The sequence below is a fragment of the Ornithorhynchus anatinus genome, chromosome 20 (genome assembly GCF_004115215.2).
Source record: "Ornithorhynchus anatinus isolate Pmale09 chromosome 20, mOrnAna1.pri.v4, whole genome shotgun sequence".
Classification (NCBI taxonomy): Eukaryota; Metazoa; Chordata; class Mammalia; order Monotremata; family Ornithorhynchidae; genus Ornithorhynchus; species Ornithorhynchus anatinus.
In genome coordinates this window covers 10,054,505-10,078,233 of record NC_041747.1, presented here as the reverse complement: position 1 = coordinate 10,078,233, position 23,729 = coordinate 10,054,505, and the positions used below count along the sequence as shown (strand labels likewise).

General features: G+C 45.8%; 1 protein-coding gene across 4 annotated transcripts in view; it reads left to right on the top strand.

Moving 5' to 3' along the window:
* GPALPP1 (GPALPP motifs containing 1) overlaps positions 1 to 21,950 on the top strand; it is a 40,106-nt gene extending 18,156 nt beyond the window's left edge. For 3 of the 4 annotated variants that reach the window (XM_029048095.2, XM_029048098.2, XM_029048097.2), the window contains one exon: positions 1,396 to 2,165. In XM_029048095.2, the coding sequence (XP_028903928.1) occupies positions 1,396 to 1,614 (219 nt within the window). In that variant the 3' untranslated portion in view covers positions 1,615 to 2,165. Of the gene's footprint in view, positions 1 to 1,395; positions 2,166 to 15,517; positions 15,712 to 21,681 lie in introns of those variants that run through there. The other variant, XM_029048096.2, reaches the window with a different exon arrangement.
* Positions 21,951 to 23,729: the final 1,779 nt, after the last annotated feature.

Sequence of the window (23,729 nt, the reverse complement as noted above, 5' to 3'; positions counted from 1 at the left end):
GTTCCTTTCTCCTCTTTTGTCTAGTCTCTCCTAAGGAAGAAGCCCTTGCATCTGAATTCCAAACCCTTGTCTCTCACTGACGGGTTTTCTCTTTCTGTTTTGTAACCCCAGTTTAATTGTCTGGAACCAAGATGGTTTCAGTCAAGACTAAGCCCTAAAGTCAAGCAAGGTGACCTCTCTTTTCCCATCTGTAGAAGAGGAAGGCGATGACTATTTCTGATGGGTAGTACTGTTGAATCTTGAAATACTGTTTAATCTTCAGAAGGAAAAAATAATGTGGCAAATGCTGCTCTGAGACATTTTCTCAATCTTTAGAATCCCCTCTGTCTTGTGGTTAATAATAATAATTGTGATATTTGTTAAGCACCTGTTATGCGCCAGGCACTGTACTAAGTGCTGGGGTCGACAGGAGCAAAACGGGTTGGACACAGGCCATGTTCCATGTGGGGCTCACAGTCTCAATCCCCATTTTACGGGTGAGGCAGCTGAGGCCCAGAGACGGGAAGTGACTCGCCTAAGGGCACAGAGCAGACTTGAGGCAGATCTGGGATTAGAACCCGTGACCTTTGACTCCCAGACCCATGCTCTAGCCACTACACCATGCTGCTTCTCAGTTGGGAGTGGTGCATCCGGTTCCCCTTTGCAAAGTGAAATAACGCAAGGGCGGCCCTCCCCTCCTCTTGCAGATATTCTGTCTCCTCGGGGCTCCCACAGGGAGGGACTGAGAAGTCCAGGCTCCCAGAGGCGGGGAGGAGAGATGGGCCCCGAGACTCCTCCCCTGCCCAGCCCCATCCTCCCTGCCCAGTTGCTCGCCAGTGGAAACCCACTGCAGCTGGCATCAGGGCAGTCCCAGACTGCCAAACCCGAGGATGGAAGCCATCGCGGGTCCAGTGACCCCAGGATTCTCCAGCCACATCTCGCTGGATGTGGCCATGGCAGAAGCAGCCCCCCAGGGCCACTTCTTACTAATAGGAACGTCTGGGGAATGTTTGTGGGGTAAAAGACTTTGGAGAAACAAAGCATAGGGGAGGGATTGTGGAAATGTTTTGGTCTGGTAGTAGCAAATTACTCCACACCCCTGGCTGCCTACTGTTTTTCCTTGTGTGGTTGGGATAATTATGTGCTTCGTGGAATTAGAGTGATCGTAACAAACGCTGGCTCCTTTTCCTCAGTGGTTTTAACTACAGAGGCTTTCAATCACCTTCACTTCCTATTACCTTGGCTGCTTTTTTGGGTTGCCAAACGGAGTTTGGCACTCCGTACGCTCCCCTTTGGTCTTTACTGTTGTCTGGCTAACATATTGCCTCGTCAAAAAAGGGCATCGTTAATTTCACAGGGGTCATACTGGGTGGTTCTTTTTCTTTTTCCCTCCTCCCCCTCCTCTGAATTCCGCAGGATTCGAAGAGATCCGAATCTCTTATGGACATCCATCACAAAAAATTAAAGAGCAAAGCAGCCGAAGATAAAAACAAGTCTCAAGAGAGAAGACCCTTTGACCGAGAGCAGGATCTCAAAGTCAACCGGTTCGATGAAGCTCAGAAGAAGGCCCTGATTAAGAAATCCAGGGAGCTGAACACCAGGTTTTCACATGGCAAAGGAAATATGTTTTTATGAGACATGAATGCTGGAAGTTTGAAGCCCAACGTCAAACTCTTTAAATATTTTGCTACCTTATCTGTAAATACCTCTTTCATTTGTATGTATTTCCGAATATTTAAGGAGATGACATTGTCAGAACTAGTTTTCTGTTCAAAGCTTTTATTTTGGAAATTCATCCTTGAAAACACATTAAGGGAAAACTTCATGGGCAGAAAAGAACTGTGCTAGTGGCAGATTGTAAATACAGTTTAAATCTGGTGGAGAGACGGTGATGTTCATGATTTGGAAAGCAGGTCTTTTCAACAGTATTGTTATCAAAAATAAACCAACCACAACGCAATGAAATTTATCCCAAAAGTTTTTAAAACGATAATCCTGCACGTCTTTGCCATGTCCTATAGTTAAGGACTGAATTTCTCGAGTCTGGCATTCAGTGCATCCAGGAGGTATTATTGCCTTGGCATCTTATGCATCTATTTGTTTTATAATCAATATATTTTTTAACCTTTTTGTTCCTTTAATATTCCGGGTGAGATTTGAAGAACAAAGTTTGCATCTAAGGATAATCATGGACTGGTGTGTTGATTTTTTTTTATACTTCGTGTAGGGTGCTTTTCCCTGCATGTAAGCAGAGAACGAGAAGGACATGTCAACCTGTTTTTTCACTTTAATTCATTTTGGGGGCTTCTTGTATAGATATGCAGATAGATATGACCTAGTGGATAAAGCATGGGCCTGGGAGCCAGAAGGTTATGAGTTCTAATCCCGGCTCTGCTTGTCTGCAGACACTTGTCTGCTGTGTGATCTTGGGCAAGTCACTTGGCTTCTCTGTGCCTCATCTGTAAAATGGGGATTGAGACTGTGAGCCCCAAGTTGGACAGGTACAGTGTCCAACCTGATTTGCTTGTATCCACCCAGTGCTCAGTACAGTGCCTGGCACATACAAGCTTAACAAATTCCAAAATAATAATATTAGTATCTACATCAATCTATATCCAGCTATATATCTATATCTGTATATCTATATGGATCTCTATGTATATCAGTATATCTATAGCTAAATATAGGTATATATGGATCTAGATAGATAGAAGAGCCCCTAAATGGGAATAAAAATAAACGATGGAGTTTACTGAATTGCTCGGTCATCTTTATCAAGCCATGCAAACCCACTTGGTTTCATGTTGCCTACTGAAGCGATGAAATACAAGAAGAGGCCTGTATGCAGAAGAAACGTTATTCAGGATCTCATCGGGGCTAGTGGAAATGTAAGCCCTTCCTGCCAAAATTACAATAACAGATTTCCTAAATAGGGGAATAATGTATTTGGCCTCCCCAGAAAACTCTCTGACCCTCCCGACCACTTATCATGAACCGCCCAAAACACATGGTCAATGAGGTAACGTATTAGCTTTCAGTCTGGAAGGCTTTATCCAAGACTTTATCAAGGTTTGTCACTTTTCCTTCAAAACAAAATCATCTGTTATACTATTTTCCTGCCATTTGGCACACAATCATCTTTGTTCTCCAAAGCATTCGTAAGTCTCTGAGCTCTGTTATGGCCACGGTTAGTTTGCATTGGAGAGTAAATGGGCATTTGGGCCCATTTATTTGGGTAAATTCTCCATTTTGGGCAGGAGTGAAATTTTCCTTCCAAATAGAGGAAAGTTCCTTAAAGAATTAAGCAGCCCTTAATTAGGATAGTTCAAGTCAAAGTGCAAAGGCTATTTGCTAATGCTTTAACCAACACCCCTTACACCATACTTCAGAATTGAGTTATTTGAGGTCAGATGAAAGTTCTGTCAATCAGATTATCTAACAGATTGATCCCATTCGATCTGCTGCTTCTCTTGACTGGCTTTTGATGAAACAGAAGGTATTGACTTCAGTATTTAAAGAAGGATTTAATTTTTACTGAGAATTCAAGCGGACTCCTGGGCCGTGTTCTTACATGACGAGTCTGCCCCGTGCGGTGCAGTCTCCTCTTACATAACACAACATTCCCTAAGGAAAGCAGGAACTTACTAAAGAAGCTTTTGTGTGAAAAGATGGCTTTGCCCCCTCCGATTTAGGTGGGCACAAGAGGCTCTTGACTGAAACTGTAATAAGCCAAATTTAGCTCCATTTGAAAGAAGATGGTTCAGCTTCCGAACAAGATGCTGTATTGATCAGATAGTCACCATCTCGTAAACACAAATACAGCTGTTGTTTTTTTATTTCATTTCATTTTCAAAGTTACTTTGTCTTGAAAAGGAAATCAGTATTTGCTCTCTCTCCCCTGTATGTCAGGCAAACTCCAAGATTTGAATAAGATTTGGGGAAATTTTAAGAACTTTGCTGTTCTCGGCCGCAAAACTTTTATCTTTGCCATGTAATGTCCGCTGGAGGGAACGGTTTCTCTTCGACCACGACCCCGTGTGGGACAGAGATCGGGTCCGATCTGATTGTATTGAATCTACCCCAGTGCTCATAGTGCTGGGCCCCTAGTAAGTGTTCAAGAAATGCCATCATCATTACTAGCACTGCTAATTTTCCCATGAATAGGAGTTTTGGGGAACTTAGGGGAGAAGTTGGATTTCAGTGGATACGGATTCCAAGGGTTGACCTTCAGCCCAACTCTCCGAAAAGAGATTCAGAGTTCCCCCGCTCTTCCCGAGCCATAGTGCCCTGGAATAGTACGAGGTCTTGTGATGAAGAACCAAGATGAAGCCTGAAGGCCTGCCATGAACGGGAACTGCAACATCCTCCATTATTCAGGCTATTTGACATCGGTCAATCACATATCGAATGGCCTAAAGCCCTGACCTTTCTAAATCAAGTCAGAGTGAGCTTGAGTCCATGACTAGATAAAAGGTGGTATGAGGTGCTGGAGGGCAGAGGGGAAGTTATGAGTGTCATTTTTTTCCTATACCAAAAAGAGTGAATACTGTAAAACCTTTTTTCATTGTTTGTCCCTTGCATATTTTCTCTTTGTCAAGCCTATGCCATGTTTTGTGCCCTACGTATTCACTCTCCCTGAACTCCAATATAATCTCGGCAGGAAGAGCACGGGCTTGAGGGTCAGAGGATCTGGGTTCTGATTCTGCCTCTGCCACATGCCTGTTAGGTGCCCTTGGAAAAGTCACTTAACTTCTCTGTTTCCTCACCTGGAAAATGGAGACCCAATAGCCATTCTCCCTCCCTACTAGACTGAGCCCCATGTGAGGCAAGGACTGTGTCTGACCCCCAATCTTGTATCTCTCCCAGTGCTTAGCACAGTGCTGGCCCATAGTTAGTACTTAAATGCCACAATCACTATCATTAAAGGATGTGGTAGAGGGAAGCCTTATGACAAATTAATACTGTTATTGGATAGTTTCCAGTCTTTCCATTCTATTTTTAAAATTATTTTTTTGCAGAGCCAGGTTCATATCTAATAGGTTAAAGTGCCCCATTACCTGAAAACTTTCTGTTTGAAAAAGTTCTATTTGACTTTGATTTATTTAGGGAATCCAGGAGTTTGGATGGGGAGGTTCACCATTCTCTGACAGGTTTGTGGGACAGAGTCATTATCATTAGGTATAAAACTTTTGCATCTCTCCAACCTGAAATGTATTTTTGGCCCTTTCTCCCCTGCTTCACTGTGAGCCCTTCGAGGGCAGGGATTTTGTTTTTTTAATGGTAAATTAAGCGCTTACTGTGTGCCAAGCACTGTATCTAAGAGCTGGGGTAGATACAAAATAATCAGATTGGGCACAATCCCTATCCCACATGGGGCTTCTAGTCTAAGGGAGAATTTAATCCCCATTTTATAGTTGAGGAAACTAAGACACAAAGAAGTGAAGTGACAGCAAAGTGATAGAGCTGGGATTAGAACCCAGGTCCTCTGACTTCCAGGCCCATGATCCTCCAACTAAGCCAAACTGCTTGTTTGCAAATCTTGTCTACAAATTCTGTACTCTCCTCAAATTTCAGGCCCATGCTTTGCACAGAGTAAATGCTCAATAAATACCATTGATTGATAATACAGAAGTCTGTTGTGCAGGTTGTTCAGTTGTTTTCCCTTGGTCCTAATTTTTGTGGCATGATAATAGAAATTTCCAAGCAGGAATAATCTATATTGAACATGTCTGACTGAAAAGAATCAAAATGAAGGCGATGGAGATCTGACCTCCTAAACACACACAGCTGAGGTTTTCTGTTTATAGAATTCTGATTAATTTTGCATTTCTGTCTGATGTTGTCATGAAATCTGCGTCAATCCCAGCAGCAAGTAGGAATGACTTCCTTACTGTTGGAGTAAGGGAAAATTTCTCTCTTGTGGGCAAAGAACAGAAAATTAAAGACTCTTTTCCTCTAAAATATGTCTTTACTAAAATTAGTAACAGAACTGTTGTAGAAAGATACAGTTTCTGGAATTTTGATCCTTTTATTCAAGTTTGGTAAGATGGGGGCTTTATTTTACACTTTTCAGCATTTCTAAAACATAAATGTTCAAGGAGATCATTTTTCTCCTGTGAGAGGAAAGGGCTACTCAAGCCTCAATTGATGTTGCCAATATATGTCGTTTTGAGCTATTTCCATGTGGAGGTGACAAAAAACAGAAAAGCAAACTCCCAAAACTCATGGGTGATTCTTCTCTGAATATCATCATAAACAGGCTTCTCTGAAGATGACTACCTCACTAGATAAACTTACATAAGGAAGAGGTACAGGACAGATGTTCTTAATGCGTGTCCTGCCTCTCCTTAGGAAAACGGACTGTGAGGGCAGAATTGGCCATCTGGAGGGTCCGATTTGGCTCATGGTTGTGGTTCCAACTGGTCTGACACCCCAGAACTTTCACATTCCTGATTTTGGCACCCCTGAACCCAAACCCATTCTCCTCACCTGTTCCAATCACTCATTTCTCCGAGAACTGCCTCAGATCATAGTGACTCTAGTGCCAAGGATTTTAAGGACACAATAACTGCCTTTCTCCCCTAAATGATTTCTCACTTCTCAGCAGACGAGCTGCAGTCATTCTAACCACTCCTATCGACCGTCCTCTGTCATACTTTATCCAGTGACTTAGCCCTCGTGCCTGTGTCTCTGCAGCTGAATCTATAGGTTTCTGTTTTTGCATAATTCTATATCTGTGTCTTTCCCATTAGGATTGTGAGCTCCTTGAAGGCAGGGCCTATATCTTCTACTTCCTGTACAGCTCCACTCAGCGACAAATACAGGTCCACAGACACAGGTGCTCAATAAAATGCTACTGACAGAATCCCACTGTTTCGGCTAATGAAGATCAACCTCTGTATTCTAGTTTCACAGCTCCTCATAGTTCGCCTTTATAAATTACATTTTCCTCTGGCTAGACAAAAGGCTGTGTCCTGCAGCAATTACCTTTTAAAAACAGTGAAATGGAGAAATGATAAACGTGATTGATAAACATTTTAAACGTGTCTTATTGAAAAGAATATATAATTTTTTTATGGTACTTGTTAAGCTGTATATGCCAGATGCTGTACTAAGCACAGGGGTAGATACAAGATGATCAGGTGGGACCCAATCCTTGTCTCACAAGGGGCACCAGTTTTAATCCCACTTTACAAATGAGGTAAAAGGCACAAAGAAGTTAAGCGACTTGCCCGAGGTCACACAGCAAAAAAGTGGCGGAGCCAGGATTTGAACCTAGGTCCTCTGGCTCCCAGGCAGGTGCTCTTTCCACTAGACCACACTGCTTCTCACCTATATTAATATACTATTTTAAGCACACTTGTGAAGCATCTTCACTGTTAGGAATTGACGTCTAGCAATATGCACATTCTATGTCAAACTGAGTAGGCGCTAAACACTGGACCGTCTTTCAGATAGGAACAAAAATGTATCGTAGAACATGTGATCATCCTTCCAGAAAATGCTGAATCATTACTCTGAGGCTTACTTTTGATTCCTACTTTGGTGAATGAGGCACTCCATTCCTTACCTATCATTGTAGTCTATATTATTTCTCCAGAATCCTGGGCATGTGTGAAAGAAATAATAAATTGGGCAAGGCACTTCACTTCTGTACCTCAGTTCCCTCACCTGTAACATGGGGTATAAGATTGTGAGCTGCACGTGGGCCAGGGACTGTGTCCAATCCAGTTAGCTCGTATCTACCCCAGTGCTTAGTACCTGGCACATAGTGAGTGCTTAAATACCATGAAAAAAAGGATATTTATTAAATGCTTACTATGTGCCAAGTACTGTACTAAGTGCTGGGATGGATACAGAGAAGCAGCGCGGCTCAGTGGAAAGAGCACGGGCTTTGGAGTCAGAACTCATGGGTTCGAATCCCGGCTCGGCCACTTGTCAGCTGTGTGACTTTGGGCAAGTCACTTCACTTCTCGGTGCCTCAGTTACCTCATCTGTAAAATGGGGATTAAGACTGAGTCCCACGTGGCACAACCTGATTCCCCTGTGTCTACCCCAGCGCTTAGAACAGTGCTCGGCACATAGTAAGCGCTTAACAAATACCAACATTATTATTATTATTATTACAAGATAAGGAGGGCAGAGTCTGTTCCTGTCCCACATGAGGCTCGTGATCGAAGGGGGATTGTGAGGAAGTCTCCCTTTCTAGCCCTCTGCCACCAGTAAGGGGCAAGGTGGGCTGGGATCCAGGAGGGAAGAAGTTAACAACAGAACAAAAACCCAATCGACGGCCCCTTTCAATTTCAAAGATCCTGAAGTCTCAGGAGAGAGATCACAGGGATTAGAGAAGACAACTGTGGCCTAGTGGAAAGAGCCCAGGCTTGGGAGTCAGGAGACCTGGGTTCTAATCCGGGCTTGAACACTTGCCTGCTGTGCGACCAAATCACATCGCTTCTCTGTGCCTCAGCTTCCTCCTCTGTAAAGTGAGATTGGGAGCCTCAGGTAGGACAGGGACTGTTCCTGCCTAATTGTCTTGTACCTACCCCAGTCCTTAGAAAAGTGCTTGGCACACAGTATGCATTTTACAAATACCACGATTACTATAATTATTGTAATAATAATAAATGGCCAAGAAGTGGGGTGATGCAGTATGCCCAGGGGAGAGCTGTGGGCAGGCACTGTGGTAGAAGGAGAACGAGAAGCAGCGTGGCTCAGTGGAAAGAGCCCGGGCTTGGGAGTCAGAGATCATGGGTTTGAATCCCGGCTCCGCCACTTGTCAGCTGTGTGACTGTGGGCAAGTCACTTCACTTCTCTGTGCCTCAGTTACCTCATCTGTAAAATGGGGATGGAGAGTGTGAGCCTCACGTGGGACAACCTGATTACCCTGTGTCTACCCCAGCGCTTAGAACAGTGCTCTGCACATAGTAAGCGCTTAACAAATACCAAGATTAGAATGGGCGAAAAGAGTTTAGGCAAAAGAGGGTGTAGGAGGAGAGGAGATGAGACTTTAGCAACAGCGGTGGCATGAAGAGCTTTGAAGGGGAGGACAAGAAGTCTCATTTTCGGCGGCAAGAGAGAGTGTAAAAGTATCTCTTCGCCTCTTCATTAAAAATCTAATGCTCAGACAACTGAAAAGGACAAAACAAAAGCTTAGTAAATATAAAAACCAACCATCTGGTTGTATCCCGACAGTTTCTGGAAGTCTTTCCCGGTCCAACAGAACTAACCACCTGGCTCCAGCTTCAAAGGGCAAAAGCAGACAGATGCTATGTCTTCAAAACTGGTTTCCAGCTTAGAGGGAGAAGATGATTGCCTCGTTACTGGCCTGGTAAACAGGGAATTCAGAAAACCTCCCAAACAGTCTCATTTTATTTTAAAAATGCGCAGACTCTGGTAGCTATAGGCAAGGACACATATATGTGGTGACTCTATAGGACAGTGCCGGAAGGAAAGCAAATTTCTAAGCGGAGGGCCACTGCGACCCCCCGGCCTCCGACCCACACATGCATAGAAGTGTGGCCTAGTGGATAGAGCACAGGCCTGAGAGTCAGAAGGACCTGGGTGCTAATCCTGCTCTGCCACTTGTCTGCTATGTGACCTTGGGCAAGTCACTTAACTTCTCTGTGCCTCTGTTGCCTCTTTTATAAAATGGGGATTCATACTGTGAGCCCTCTATGGGACAGGGACTGTGTCCAAACTAATTATCTCCTCTAGACTGTAAGCTTGTTGTCGGCAGGGAACGTGTCTGTTATAGTGTTCTATGTACTCTCCCAAGTGCTTAGTATAGTGCTCTGCACATAGTAAGCACTAAACCGACTTAATCACATACCTCTGGCTTAAGCACTTACTATGTGCTAAGCACTCTTCTAAGGTTGGGGGTAGATACAAGGTATTCAGGTTGGCCCAAGTGGGATTCACAGTCTTAATCTCCAGTTTACAGATGAGGTAACTGAGGCACAGAGAAGTTAAGTGACTTGCCCAAGGTCCTACAGCTGACGTGGCGGAGTCGGGATGAGAACCCACACCCTCTGACTCCCAAGCCTGTGCTCTTTCCACTCAGCCATGCTGTGAGCAGGTCTCTGTGTCCCTCTCTGCCAAATGCCCTTTGCTTAGCCCAGTGCTTGCCATAAAGTAACCGTGTAACAAATGCCGTATTTATTATTACTACGTCACTGTGGCTATAAATTGTGGTTACGGTGTTGCGTGACCCCGGTTTCTCTGCCTCCCTACTTGGGTCTCTGGATCCCTCTGTCTCCATGTGTGTGTGTGTGTCAGCATCAGGGCCGCCCTACCTGGGATCGGAGAGTTTGGGCTGGTGTATTCCGCTGGCGCCACCTCCCCAATTCCTCCAAATGCCGGGCAGCTCAGAATGGAGGTGGGAATCCTCTCCCACCCCGCCCGGAGTCCCACAAGATTCATTCATTCATTCAATCATATTTATTGAACGCTTACTGTGTGCAGAGCACTGTCCTAAGCCCTTGATGAGGCCTCAACATTTCCCGAACCCAAGGTAGGGCCCCTCTAGAGGAGCGGTCAGGGCTGATGGCCCCGGAGGGGAACGAGCAAGTGCGTGGAGAATCCGGGCTGAGAAGCGGAAGCAGAATTTCATGTCATTTATTTTTAATAGTATCTGTCTCCCCCTCTAGACTAAGCTCATTGTGGGCAGGGAAAGTGTCTGTTTATTGTACTCCTCCAAGTGTTTAGTACAGTGCTTTGCACACAGTAACCACTCAATAATTGCAATTGAACGGGTGAATAAATGATTGAAAGGAAACTGGAGGAGAAAGACAGTGGGACGGGATGACGGTTGGGTGGGCCCTATCTCGGGGCCCAATTTACCAGTCAGTCAGTTAATCGTATTTAATGAGCGCTTACTGTTTGCAGAGCACTGAACTAAGCGCTTGGGAGAGTACAACAGAATGATACAACCGACACGTTCCCTGCCCAGAAGGAGTTTGGAACCAGAACCTGTCTGGCTCCTGAGCCCCCCAGAAGTTTCCAGTGTGGCCGCAGCACCAGCCAACCGGAAGGCGGACCACGGAAGTGACCACGTTGGCCAAGGTGACAGCTGGAGCTTGTGGCAGAGGAAGGGAAGGAGGCGGGTGCTATCAGTGGCCTCCCGCTTCTCTACTGACAAGGTTGCTGGCAGCTCCCTGCTGGAGACCCTATAATGATACTAATGGTCTCTGTTCCAGTGTTTAGAACAGTGCTCTACCCATAATAAGTGCTTAACAAATACCAGTGTCATTATTAAGTTCCTGCTGTGAGTCAAACCTGGTGCTAAGCGCTGGGGTAGATTCAAGGTATTGTGAGAGAGTCCCGGCTCACAGTCTAAGTAGCGGGGAGAGCAGATATTGAATTCCCCATTTGACGGGTTAGGAAAATGTGCCGCAGAAAGGTTAAGTTGTCCAAGGTCACACGGCAAGCAAATGGCAGAGGCAGGATTATTCATTCCAGCATTCAATTGTATTTTTTGAGCGCTTACTGTGTGCAAGGCACTGTACTAGCACTTGGGAGAGAACAATATAACAAGGATTAGACTTCTTGGTCTCAAAGAGTTTACCATTCAAGCTCCCTTGTAGATAACTGTCTCTATTCTGTCTTTCCTTTCTGCCTTTTTCTTCACCCCGTTCCCCTATTTTTGGACCACGGGCCTACCTCCCGGAAGCCCTATCCTATTCCACTTTGAGAGACAGAGACCGTGATTCCTTTAAATAGAGAGGAACTAGGTATTTGGAGACCTGGATTCTAGTGCTGTTTTATGGACCTGTCACTGGTCCAGAGTATGAAGCCGTGCCCTGGGAGGGACTAGGATGGAGCCTCTGACTTAGCCCCAGAATCCAGCAGGAATCCCCACGGCCCAAAACAAACCCTGGAGCCCTTCAGTAGGGAGGTGGATTTGGAAGCAGAGCCTGCCATTTGGACGACCCCATTTCCAACAGGTCCCCACTCCACTGTAAGGGGAGAGGAGAGCTAGCCGCGGCCTCCTCCTCAGCCCCCAGCCAAGAAACTGGGTCGACACTAATCGCTTCACATCCGTGAAGCTGGTGCCTTGGCTCCTCCCGCCGAACGGGGGAGAGAAATACAAAAGGTGTCTGAACCTAAAGGCTTTAGAGGTTCACCGGACAACCATGGCAGTGGCCGTCGACGACTCCTCCCCCTTCTCCCTTTTTCCCTTCCTCCAAAAGCTGACCAAGAGGATTGTCCATTTTAGATGCTTGAATTCCAAACCACTGAAAATTAAAACCTGTTGAAATGAAAGTCTGCAAGCGCCCGGCTGAATCACCATGGAGACCAGGGCATTAACCGTCACCATGGAGACCCTTTGAAACTTGCTCAAACTGTCCCCACTTAGAATGGAGCATGGGGACAGTTCTTAGAGAGAAGAGGGTAGATGGGAGGCGGGTGGTCCGGTGGAAAGAGTGGGGTGCCGGGAGCCAGAAAACCTGGCGTCTAGTTCTAGTTCTGCCACTGTGGTCCCTCAGGCAAGTCACTTGACCTTTCTGGGCCTCAGTCTCCTCCTCTGTAAAATGGGCATAAAATGGGAGGAAAGGTTTCACTGACTTTCTGGGCTTTGGAAGTCACAGACCCTCTGCTGGTGAGGGGAGCAGTCAAGGTCAGATGGCCCAGTGGTCCATCCCTGGACTGTTTTTTGTTTTTTTTAATTTTAAATAAGGTATTTGTTAAGCGCTTACTAAGTGCTGGGCACTGTTCTAAGTGCTGGGGTAGATACAAGCTAATCAGGTTGGACACAGTCCTTGACCCACATGGGTCTCAGAGTCTGAATCCCCACTATACAGAGAAGGGAACTGAGAGAGAAGTTATGTGACTTGCCCAAAGTCACACAGCAGATATGTGGCAAAGCTGGGATTAGAATCCATGTCCTCTGACTCCCAGGCCCAGGCTCTATCCATTAGGCCACACTATTTCTCACGTTGTGAATAGTCTCCCGGGACTATTCCTATAATGGCAAGCTAACTATTCTCGAAGTGTCCTCCTCAAGTGTAGCATGGTTGAAGATGGTTTTGGAGATTGTTGAGGTGCTCTTGTCCTGGGTTTAAGATTTCCCTCCTGGTCTGGGATGAGTCGGAGCTACCTGTGTCCTTCAGTGGTGTTTAGTGAGATGTCTGGCTTCACGTGTCCTCTTCGGGGATACCTAGGAATTCTGGGATTGGTTCCCAGCTGGATGGCTTTGGATCTTTCCAAATTTGGCACCCCCCAACTTGCCATACACGGTCGTTTATTTGCCGCCATGTAAGCTTCGGAAAGGATCCCCACTATTATGTATTGAGGAGCTGGGAGGCTTGGATTTTGGGCATTGCTCAATTTGCTACAGAGACCTTTTGGATCTCAGAGTCATTCTAGTCTAATCCATCGGGGGGTCAATGAATTTGCCCACAGCTTCAATGGAAGCCTGAGAGACACAGAAACACCCACTCTCTGGTCACATTGAAAGAGGCAAAAAGGAATTCTTGCACCACTGGGGCTGCTTTCAGTTTTGTCGAAAAGCTTCTTGTAGGAGCCTTTATTGTCCAGGAGTTTAACCTTCAGTTGTCTGGGTGGTTCGAATGCATCTTTGCAACTCACTGCTTTTAGTGAAAGCTTGGAGGGTAGGAAGCGGTGATCTGTTTGGAGCTCAGCACCTTGAAAGTGACCACACGGCCCACCTCAGGCTACTGAACCATACTATTAACTCCATCCTCCCTGAATCGCAGCGTGGAGTCAAACCCAAACTCTCCCAAGTGCTCAGTAGAGCGCCCTGCACACAGTAAGGACTCAGTAAATACAAGTGATCGATTGGTGAGGATTAAGACTGTGAGCCCCAAGTAGGACATGGACTGCGACCAATCCGATTAGCTTCTAGCTATGCCCAACGCTTAGTACAGTGGCTGGCATAGAGTAAGCGCTTAACAAATGCCATTCCAAAAAAAGGTGCTTGACACACAGTAAGTGAGCACTCAGCAAATACCAAAATTATTAGTAGCCTGTATATGGATAGAGGCAATGAGACTCGAGAGAAACAGCAAAGCTGTTCTGCTTTGACAGCACGCATTTTCTCTGACTTGTGTCTTTTGTTTCTTCATACTGTGGTATTCTTTTACCTTAGTGCTTCTTTCCCTCCCCTCTCTCTGCTTTTCCCTCCATGCCGAATCCTTTCCCCTCCTCATTCTCTCTGAAAAGGGAGTAGCGAAATGTCCATCATAAAAGCTGTCTGTGCCAACCAAGAGTATAAAAATCAAATAACAAATGAAATAAACCACTTCCATTGTCTCCAAGGGCTTCCCGGTTAAGGCAGCCATTCAGGTGAGGGCTAATTGTAGGTTTGCCCAAAACGCTCTATTTTTCCACTCGTTTTCTGGCTCATCAAAATCCATTTTGCCAAATCCCAGGCTTTAGATGAGCCCCAACTCAAAGGAATAACAAGATTTCAAGAAAATTCCTTTCGGGATCGAGATTCTAATTAAACGGGTGATCACAATGGACTTTCTTCCAGCACATTCTCTAATTGTATTAACGCTAAACCCAGAATGGAGCCAGGGTACCTCAGTCTGTTCCCCAAGAGAAGCTGGAGATTGGTCTTCTGTAACTGTTTGGAAAATAAACTAGACTCAAATCGGGACACCTGCTTTCCAGTTGTCCCGTAAAACTCATCTCCTTTGTGCTTTCCAGGGTTCTCCCAGACCCCAGCCTCCCAGGTGACTGCCTCAAAGTGCTTTAGAGGGTGCTCAGATAATTTTTTATGGTATCTGTTAAGCGCTTATTATGTGCCAGGCACTGTACTAAGCACTGGAGTAGATACAAGCTAATGAGGTTGGACACAGTTAAAGGATAAAAGTCGACGGTTGATGCCGAGGAAGATTTGACTGGGCATTTATTCTGGTCATGCATTCCACTTGTATTTATTAGCAAACAGCTCCCGAACAAAACAGAAAAGTTGTTAAGCAATCGTTGCCCTGGGCCAGTAGAAGCGCAGTTTATTCCCAGAATCCTCCTCCTCACCACCTGCAGAACAGAAGGCAAAACACTGCACCTTCACCCGCTGAACGGAGAGCGCTCCAAACTGTGAGGCCGAGAAAAACGCTCAGTCCGCCCCCAAGGAAAAATCAGCAGATTATGAGTTTATCTGAAATTTGTTGAATCTAAGAGATAGCCAAAGAATGTTGGCGATGCTTGATGTACCCAAACTACAGTTCACAAACGATTCCCTAATAAGGACGATGTCCTTCCTTAACTAAAATAACAGACTTTTATTTTAATCGCCTTGTCCACTGGACTATAAGCTCCTTTTGGGTGGCGAGCTTGTATCCAGAATGTCTGTCTCCCCCTCTAGATTGTAAGCTCATTGTAGTAAGGAAATATGTCTGTTATATTGTCATATTGTACTCTCCCAAGCGCTTAATACAATGCTCTGCGCACCGTAAACGTTCAATAAATATGATTCTTCCTCCTCCTTTTCCTTCCTTTCTCCTCCTTCTTCTTCTCTGTTGAACTGGGCCTCCTCAAGACATTATTTGGAACTGTGGTTCCTTCCTCACAGGAAGACTCTGAGGAGAGGGCTGGATGGCCATTGCAGCAGAAAGGGCTGGGCCACCCCAGCTCCCACCCGGGCCTGAAACGTCGGATGGCCACAGTGGGGAGGCCGGCTCCTGAGGCCTGGCTGCCGTGGCACAGATGCTTGACCGCTGTGGTGGACAGGGGCAGCAGTAGATGAGAGCAGCATACAGAGGCTTGGTGAGTCTGGGGCCCTTCCCCTCTGTCCCCCTCCCTCCTTCCATCCTGCAATCAATCAGTCACCTCCTGTGGGTAGGACACTGTCCTATTCCTTTCTAGAATAATTTTGGCCTAAAATCCCTGAGGTCCCTGTTGCCTTCCCTTCCAGTACGGCGGGATCCACGCCCCATATTGAAATATTGCACTATGAGAGATTCTTCTTCCGTTCTAATGGGTGGAAAAGCCCTCTGGATTTGAACCCGATGATACTAATTGGTAGAAATGAGGTCGGAAGTCATTTACCAATGTATTTGCAGTTTTCATAATAATAATAATGTTGGTATTTGTTAAGTGCTTACTATGTTGCCGAGCACTGTTCTAAGCGCTGGGGTAGATACAGGGTAATCAGGTTGTCCCACGTGAGGCTCACAGTTAATCCCCATTTTACAGATGAGGTAACTGAGGCACAGAGAAGTTAAGTGACTTGCCCACAGTCACACAGCTGACAAGTGGCAGAGCTGGGTTTTAGGCTCTGACGGTAGTTTTTTAAATAGTATTTGTTAAGGACTTAATGTATGCCAGGCACTGTTTTATACACTGGGGTAGATATAAGTAGGTCTGGTTGGACATAGTCCATGTCCCGCATGGGGCTCACAGTCTTCGTCCCCATTTTACAGATGAGGTAGCTGAGGCACAGAAAAGTGAAGTGATTTTTCCAAGGTTACACAGCAGACAGGTGGCGGAGTCGGGATTAGAGCCCAGGTCCTTCTGACCCCCCAGGCCCAGGCTCTATCCACTAGGCCACACTGCTTGAGTAGGAAAAATAAACCGCCTTTCATCTAATGGTAGGGCAGAGTATTGCTCCCTTGTATTCCCCTCGTTTTGGTTTCAAATACCTTATGAGCTGAAATTACCTTTTCCGGTCAGTCGCCTCTCTTAAAATCCACCTTCGGCTTGCAAGATCGCCTGGCACATATCCTGTCTCCAGTTCATTCTGCCCCAGTGACACCAAACAAATAAGCCTGTAGGGTGTTTATTTCCTCAAAGGTCGAACAGGTTTTGGGAGCAGCTGTTTATGAGCAAGTTGGATATCGAGTTTCTCCCAGGCCGCATAAATGGCTTCTCGCTGAGAAACGCGACTCACAAGGGTTCAGTGAGTCCCCTGCCATTTTCCCCTTCAGCAGCAGGGATCGACAGCCGACACTGCTCAGCCCTCACTCCTCTCCAATCAATCAATCTATCGATCAATGGTATTTACTGAGCTCTTATTACGTGCAGAGCACTGTACTAAGCCCTAGGGAAAGTACAATACCACAGAATTAGCAGACACGTACCCTGCCCATAATGAGTTTACAATCTAGGCTCCCCCAGGTTCCGATCAGTCAATCGATGGTATTTACTGACCTCGTACTACGTGCAGAGCACTGTACTATGCGCTTGGGAGAAGACAGTACAATAGCGTTTGGGGACAGAGACCCTGCCCCCAGCCTGGTGCCCCCGCCCCACCCCCCCAGGTCAACGTGCATCAGCCCCATGTATCCACTCAGATGCCCAAGGGAGCTGCCGGGAAGGCATTGCCATGGTTACCACCGGCCCAAAGGGAACGTGGCATTCCACTCCCTTCCATGCAAACCCCTGGACACTCCCAGCCCCCTTCAGTATAAAGCGGCTGGGAGGTAGCCTTGGACTTCATCCATATCCCCCTCCCCCTGAACTCAATCGATCAATCAGTGGTGTTGAGTGCTTACTGTGTGCAGAGCATGTACTAAGCACTTGAGAGAGTACAGTAGCATTGGTAGAGCCAATCCCTGCCTGCAAGGAGTTAATAATCTAGAGGGGGAGGCGGACGTTAAGATAAATTACCCCTACTGAGAGCTAACTACTGCAGGATTACTCCAGCAGCCAGCAGCGGCGGGCCGTGTGACCTGCTCATGAACAATTCAGACCTCCAATCAATCAGTCGATCAGTCGGTGGTATTTACTGAGCACTTACTGTGTGCCGAGCACTGTCCTAAGTCCTTGGGAGAGTACAGTACAACAGAGTTGGAAGACACATTCCCTGTCCACAATGAGCTTGGTCATCTCGTTCAGGCTAACCCTTCAAAATAGACTCCACTTCACTAACCCAGGTATCTGGCTAGTTATCCTCTTACTATATCCTGGAAAGGAGTTGTGGGCAGGGAACGTGTCTGCCAACCCTGTTGTACTATACTCTCCCAAGCATTTACTATAATGTTCTGCACACAGAAAGCACTCACTAAATACCATTGATGAGGAGGAGGAGGGGCCTCCATAGCCTTGCCTGAAAGTCTGTTTGAGGATTCAAACCCTCTTTACTATCTGGAAACTCTTGCTCAAATGTTAGCCACATCTCTCCTGGCACAATTAAGCTAATTTCCTCTCATTTTGTCCGAAGTCGAAGTAGAAAGTAATTCCCTGCTGATGTTAACACTCCATGGATTTACAGAAGCATGCAACATGCTTATGTTACATGCTGAGGGCAAGGACTGTGTCTAGAGAAGCAGTGTGGCTCAGTGGAAAGAGCCCGGACTTGGGAGTCAGAGCTCATGAGTTTGAATCCAGGCTCTGCCATTTGTCAGCTGTGTGACTTTGGGCAAGTCACTTAACTTCTCTGTGCCTCAGTTACCTCATCTGTAAAATGGGGATTAACTGTGAGCCTCATGTAGGACAACCCGATTACCCTGTATCTACCCCAGTGCTTAGAACAGTGCTCTGCAAATAGTAAGTGCTTAACAAATACCAACATTATTATTATTATTAACTTTATTGTACTCTCCTAAGCACTTAACACAGTGCTCTGCACAAAGTGCTCAGTAAGTACAATTGTTTGAACCTTCCGCTCAGGGCCCGTGAATCAGTGTCTTTCCCCTTTATCTACAGTTTTTCCTTTCAAGGGATCCTGTGAATGTATTTCAGATCTCTCACAGTTCAGAGGGTCAGGACTAAACCAGATCCATCTTGGCACAGATTAAACACTGCCGTGCCCCATATTTTACCAGCTCCTGAATCCTCCTGATCCCTAGACTGCCAGGGTCAGATTCCGGTTCATTTAAACATGTGAAATTAGGGAACAGATTCCTCCTCAAATTTCTTCTGAGAAGTAACAGCTCTCGGCATTTCACCAACTGCTGTGCAGATGCCAGTGGCGAGAGAAAGCTTCACGACAAAATTTATCTTGGTCAGAAATGAAATCTGAGCCCCAGCTTGTCTTAAGGGTCCCAACTTCTCTTTCTCTTTTGTTTAAGTAAGACTCCCCAGCCGAGCCCCTGCTCATTCAAAGGCCTTCCTTAGAGATATTGTCATTCTCAGGCGAGAGTCTATGGAGATGGTGGCTGTTATTATTAATAATAATAATAACACTAATGCTATTTGTTAAGCACTTACTATGTGCCATGCACTGTTCTAAGGGCTATGGTAGATACAAGGTACTCAGGTTGTTCCACGTGGGGCTCATGTTCTTAATCCCCATTTTACAGATAAGGTAACTGAGGCACAGGCAAGTGGCAGAGCCAGAATTAGAACCCACATCCTCCGACTCCCAAGCCCGTGGTCTTTCCATTATGCCACGCTGCTTTTTGTTTGTCCCAGCTCAGCCAGATAATCCCAGCTGGGGAAACTGCAGGATTCAGGCTCCTTTTAACTTCCTCTCCACACCAAATCCTGCGCTTCCAGGGAGCGAGAGGAACGATGAGTCCCTTTTTATCCCGGGGGGCAGAATTCCATGATCTCGTGTCACGGTGGGCAGTAGTGCTTGCTTGTCACCAACTATTCCCCAAACACTGAGTTCTCCAGCCCCTATCCTCATCACAGATTTAGTCTACTGGATGGCTCTCACCCACATTTCCTCCAAGAGGCCTTTCCCCAACTAAGGTGCTTGGATCTGTCCCCTTTAAAAATAATAATAATAGTAATGTTAGTATTTGTTAAGTGCTTACTATGTGCAGAGCACTGTTCTAAGCGCTGGGGTAGATACAGGGTAATCAGGTCCCACGTGAGGCTCACAGTCTTCATCCCCATTTTACAGATGAGGGAACTGAGGCCCAGAGAAGTGAAGTGACTGCTTTAAGCACTTGATATTCACCCCACTCTCAGTCCCACTGAACTTCAGTACCTATCCATAATTTTCTTAATGTGCGCCTCCCCCTCCAGACTGTCAGTTTCTTGTGGGCAGAAGTCAGGTCTACTAATTCTATTTTACTGTTCTCTCCCGAGAGCTTAGTACAGTGGTCTGCATAGAGGAGGCAGTCAATAAATACCAATGGTTGATTAAAGATTGGTAATCCAGTTTTGGTGTTCAGTAATTAGGCACGGGGTGTGTTTGTATGTGTGTGTGTCCGGAGATAGCTAGTGTATATTGAGCCCATACTGTGTGTCAATCACAGGGCTATATAACAGTCCTAGTGCTTAGTACAGTGCTCAACCAGTGCCACAATTATTGTTACCAGCAAATACCTCTGCGTTTGTGCCCAGTTCTCTTCCTCTCCTGTCCATCTCTCCCCCTTCACCCTCCCACCCCTCTTAGTCTCTCATCTCTGTCAGCCCTGGCTTTTTCCACGACCTCCCACCTCTCTGGGACCTGAGGAAGCGACACCGAGGTTTGCCCAAGATTAATCATTTAGATTCCAGCATGTTCACAAGCTATACTCCCAAGGCCAGCATCACTTAGAGGACCTGACAGAATCCTAAAGTGTTGTCTGCCTTAATGAGCTTTTCAGGGTCTGGTTCTGGGAAAAAAGCCAGAGACCGCCTTATTTCACATCAAGCATCCCGAGTCCATACAACCCATAAATACGGACGGTCTCCTTAGCAACCATCCAAAAATCCCAGAGCTCCAACATGGAATGGAGATCGCTATTTATGCAGCTCACATGGGTCAGATACCCTATATCTCTCCAGCTCCTACCACAAGCCCTGGGATTTTAATTGCATTCTCAAGATCGGTATGAGAGAAGCAAACAAGAGAGATTAGAGTAGCCACTAATGAGCATATTGGGGATATAAAAGGCTCAGCCTGCTTCTTTGAGGTTGGTATTGTTGATAAGGAAGCCTCAGAAACGATCCCTACAAAGAGACAGAGAGCAAGGCCGGGCGGGTGGTAGAACTCTAAACCTCAGACAGTGCCCCTCTTCATTAGGACTGGGCTCGGGAATAGAGTTGACTATATAAATGTGTGCTTCTGAATGTTTGCAAACACGCTGCCCATCGTCTTTGACGATGTTATTTCCCTTGACTGTCAGTGTCAGCACTGAGACCTTGGTGCTGAGAAACACTGGGAACTTGAACACCTAAATCGATTTCACGCTATTTTCTGGGAGTGCCGGTGCTACTTCGCAACTCTTGAATCTTACCTCTCAGCCTTGAACTTCTAGCAGATTGAGCTGCACAAACCTCTCCGCTTCCTTGAGGCTTTCCCCATTTAGTCTTTCTTCTCTTCCAGGTCCTTCCCTCTCAACCACCCCCTCAGGGTTTTGGCACCCACACCTCCCCGAGTACTTTTGTCCAATACAAACTGTTATTTAAGCACTCGCCTTCTTCACACAGTGTTAGAGTGTAAACTCCCCGAGGGTCTTCCTACCGTTGTTGTACTCTCCCCAAGTGTTTACTACAGTGCTCCGCACAGGAGACGCTCTATAAATATGATTGATGAGACACAATAACATGACTTGCCCATCAAGTTACCCCAAACAGTACTGTGACCTGGCGCCAACCTGATGAATTTAGGACATTTCCTCAGCTGGCCAGTTCAAGAGAGAGGTGAATGGACTATGTTTACGAGGAACTGGGTCTTGTTTACCTCTCCCCACTCCTCCCCAACCTCCAGTGGCTGCCCATCTCCCTCCTCATCAAGCAGAAGCTGCTGGCCATCAGCTTTCAAGTCCTCGATCAGCTCTCTCTCCATCCTACTTCTCCACTCTCTTCTCCCACCTCTCAAGATAACCTACTCACCGTGTCTCACTTTTCTCTCTCCAGCTAAGGATCTCTGGTTCAAGTCCTCCGCCTGCCTGGAGCTCCCTCCTCCTTCGCATCCAGCTGATCATTACTCTCCCCATCTTCAAAGCCCTACTAAAAAAACCCAAACACCTCATCTCCTCCAGGAGGCCTTCCCTGATTCATATCTAATCTCCACACTGGTCGTGGTTGTTGGCTGAGGGGATTTGTTCCCACAGAAAGCTGTGCAGGAATAAAATCTCAATAGACATCATCTGGAGTCATGAAGCGGCATGGCTTAGTGGAAAGAGCAAGGCCTGGGAGTCAGAGGACCTGGGTTCCAATTCCCTCTCCTCCACCTGCCGGTTGTGTGACCTTGGGAAAGTCATTTCACTTCCTCTGTCCCTCAGTTTCCCTAACTGTAAATGGGGGTTCAATACCTGTTCTCCCTCCTACATGTGAGCCAGGGACTGTGTCCAACCCGCTTAGCATGTATCTGTGCTTAGAACAGTGTTTGACACATAGTAAGCACTTAACAAATACCGGAATTATTCTAATAATCGGAGTTTGGATAAAGTGATTCATAATGGGTTATCAGAGAGAAAAGTTGGAATATAGTAGCAGTGGTATTTATTAAGCACTGGGAAAGAGTACACGGGTGGGTATTAGAAGCAGTCTCTGGCCCTCAAGAGGCTCACCATCTAAGAATGTTAGATGACACATCCACCGTTGGAATGAAAGTAATCTATTTTCTCTTCTGGAGTCTTTTGCTTTACAAATTGACATCGTACCCTATTTGCTGTTGTGCATTTCCCGTGTCAAAATGTCACATGAATCAGTCAATTAATATTTCATAGAAGAGAAGAAAATCTTGAAACCAACTATTATTCACAGGGAGTGCTTTCTCCGGAATGAAGGTGATTGCAAACATAATAAAAAAACAGGAAAAAAGTCACAACTGAATAAGGTTATGGTAGAATCCTCTGGGTTTGATTCACTGATGTCAAGGTTTTACTGCACTGTAATTGAGATGTTATGAATAAAAGGAATTGATTTCTATTATCTTACAAATGAGAGCTTCTGGGACAAAATACTAAATGAGCCATCGTATCTAAGCATGATGTCATATTTATAGTTGTCCTTTGGGATTTTTAAGAGAATTAAGCCTCAGTCTCCTTCCATTTGTGGGATTGTCAGATACTTCAATCAATCAATCATATTTATCAAGCGCTTACTGTGTGCAGAGAACTGCACTAAGCGCTAGGGAAAGTACAAAATAACAGAGTTGGACGACACATTCCCTGCCCACCACAAGCTAGAGGGAAAGACAGACATTAGCATAAATAAATAAATTATGGTTCAGATATTAGTGCCTTGAGGCTGAAGAAAGGGTGAATAAAGGGAGCCAATCAGGGGGGAGTGGGAGAAGAATAAATGAGGGCTTAGGCAGGGAAGGCCTCTGGAGGAGATGTGTGAGGTGAACCTTCAATAAGACATAAATCAGATCCTTCCATACCAATATATTGATGTGTCTCCTAATTGCTTTCTGATTTTGTGACCTCTTACTGCTGGGCAGATTCTCCTCACAATTGATCTTTCAGTACTATAGCAAACAGAATGTCCTTTTCCCTGCTTTTGTGGAAGAAAATGTCAGAAACCCTGGGTTCTAATCCTACCTCCACCACTTGCCAGCTATGTGGCCCTGGGCAAGTCACTTAACTTCCGAGCCTCATCTGTAAAATGAAGATAATAGACCTGTTTCCACTCCGACATTTTACAGTTAAGAAAATGAGGCACAGAGGAGTTGAGTGACTTGCTCGAGGTCACACAGTGGCGGAGCTGGGATTAGACCTCATGACTCCCTGGCCCCTGCTTTTTCCACTAGATCACAGTGTCCCAAAATGTGTGTTCCAAATGTCTGCATTTGACTCAGTCTTGAACTGAACCTTAAAATCTCAACAATATGACCTTTCAAAACTCTACCAGCAATCTGTTTTGGGTTACCCTGCTGCTACGAGATGAGATGGGGGAATGGAAATTTCTAACAGGTTCTTGCTATGGCTGGCAGCTGAACACTTGTTACCCTTCTA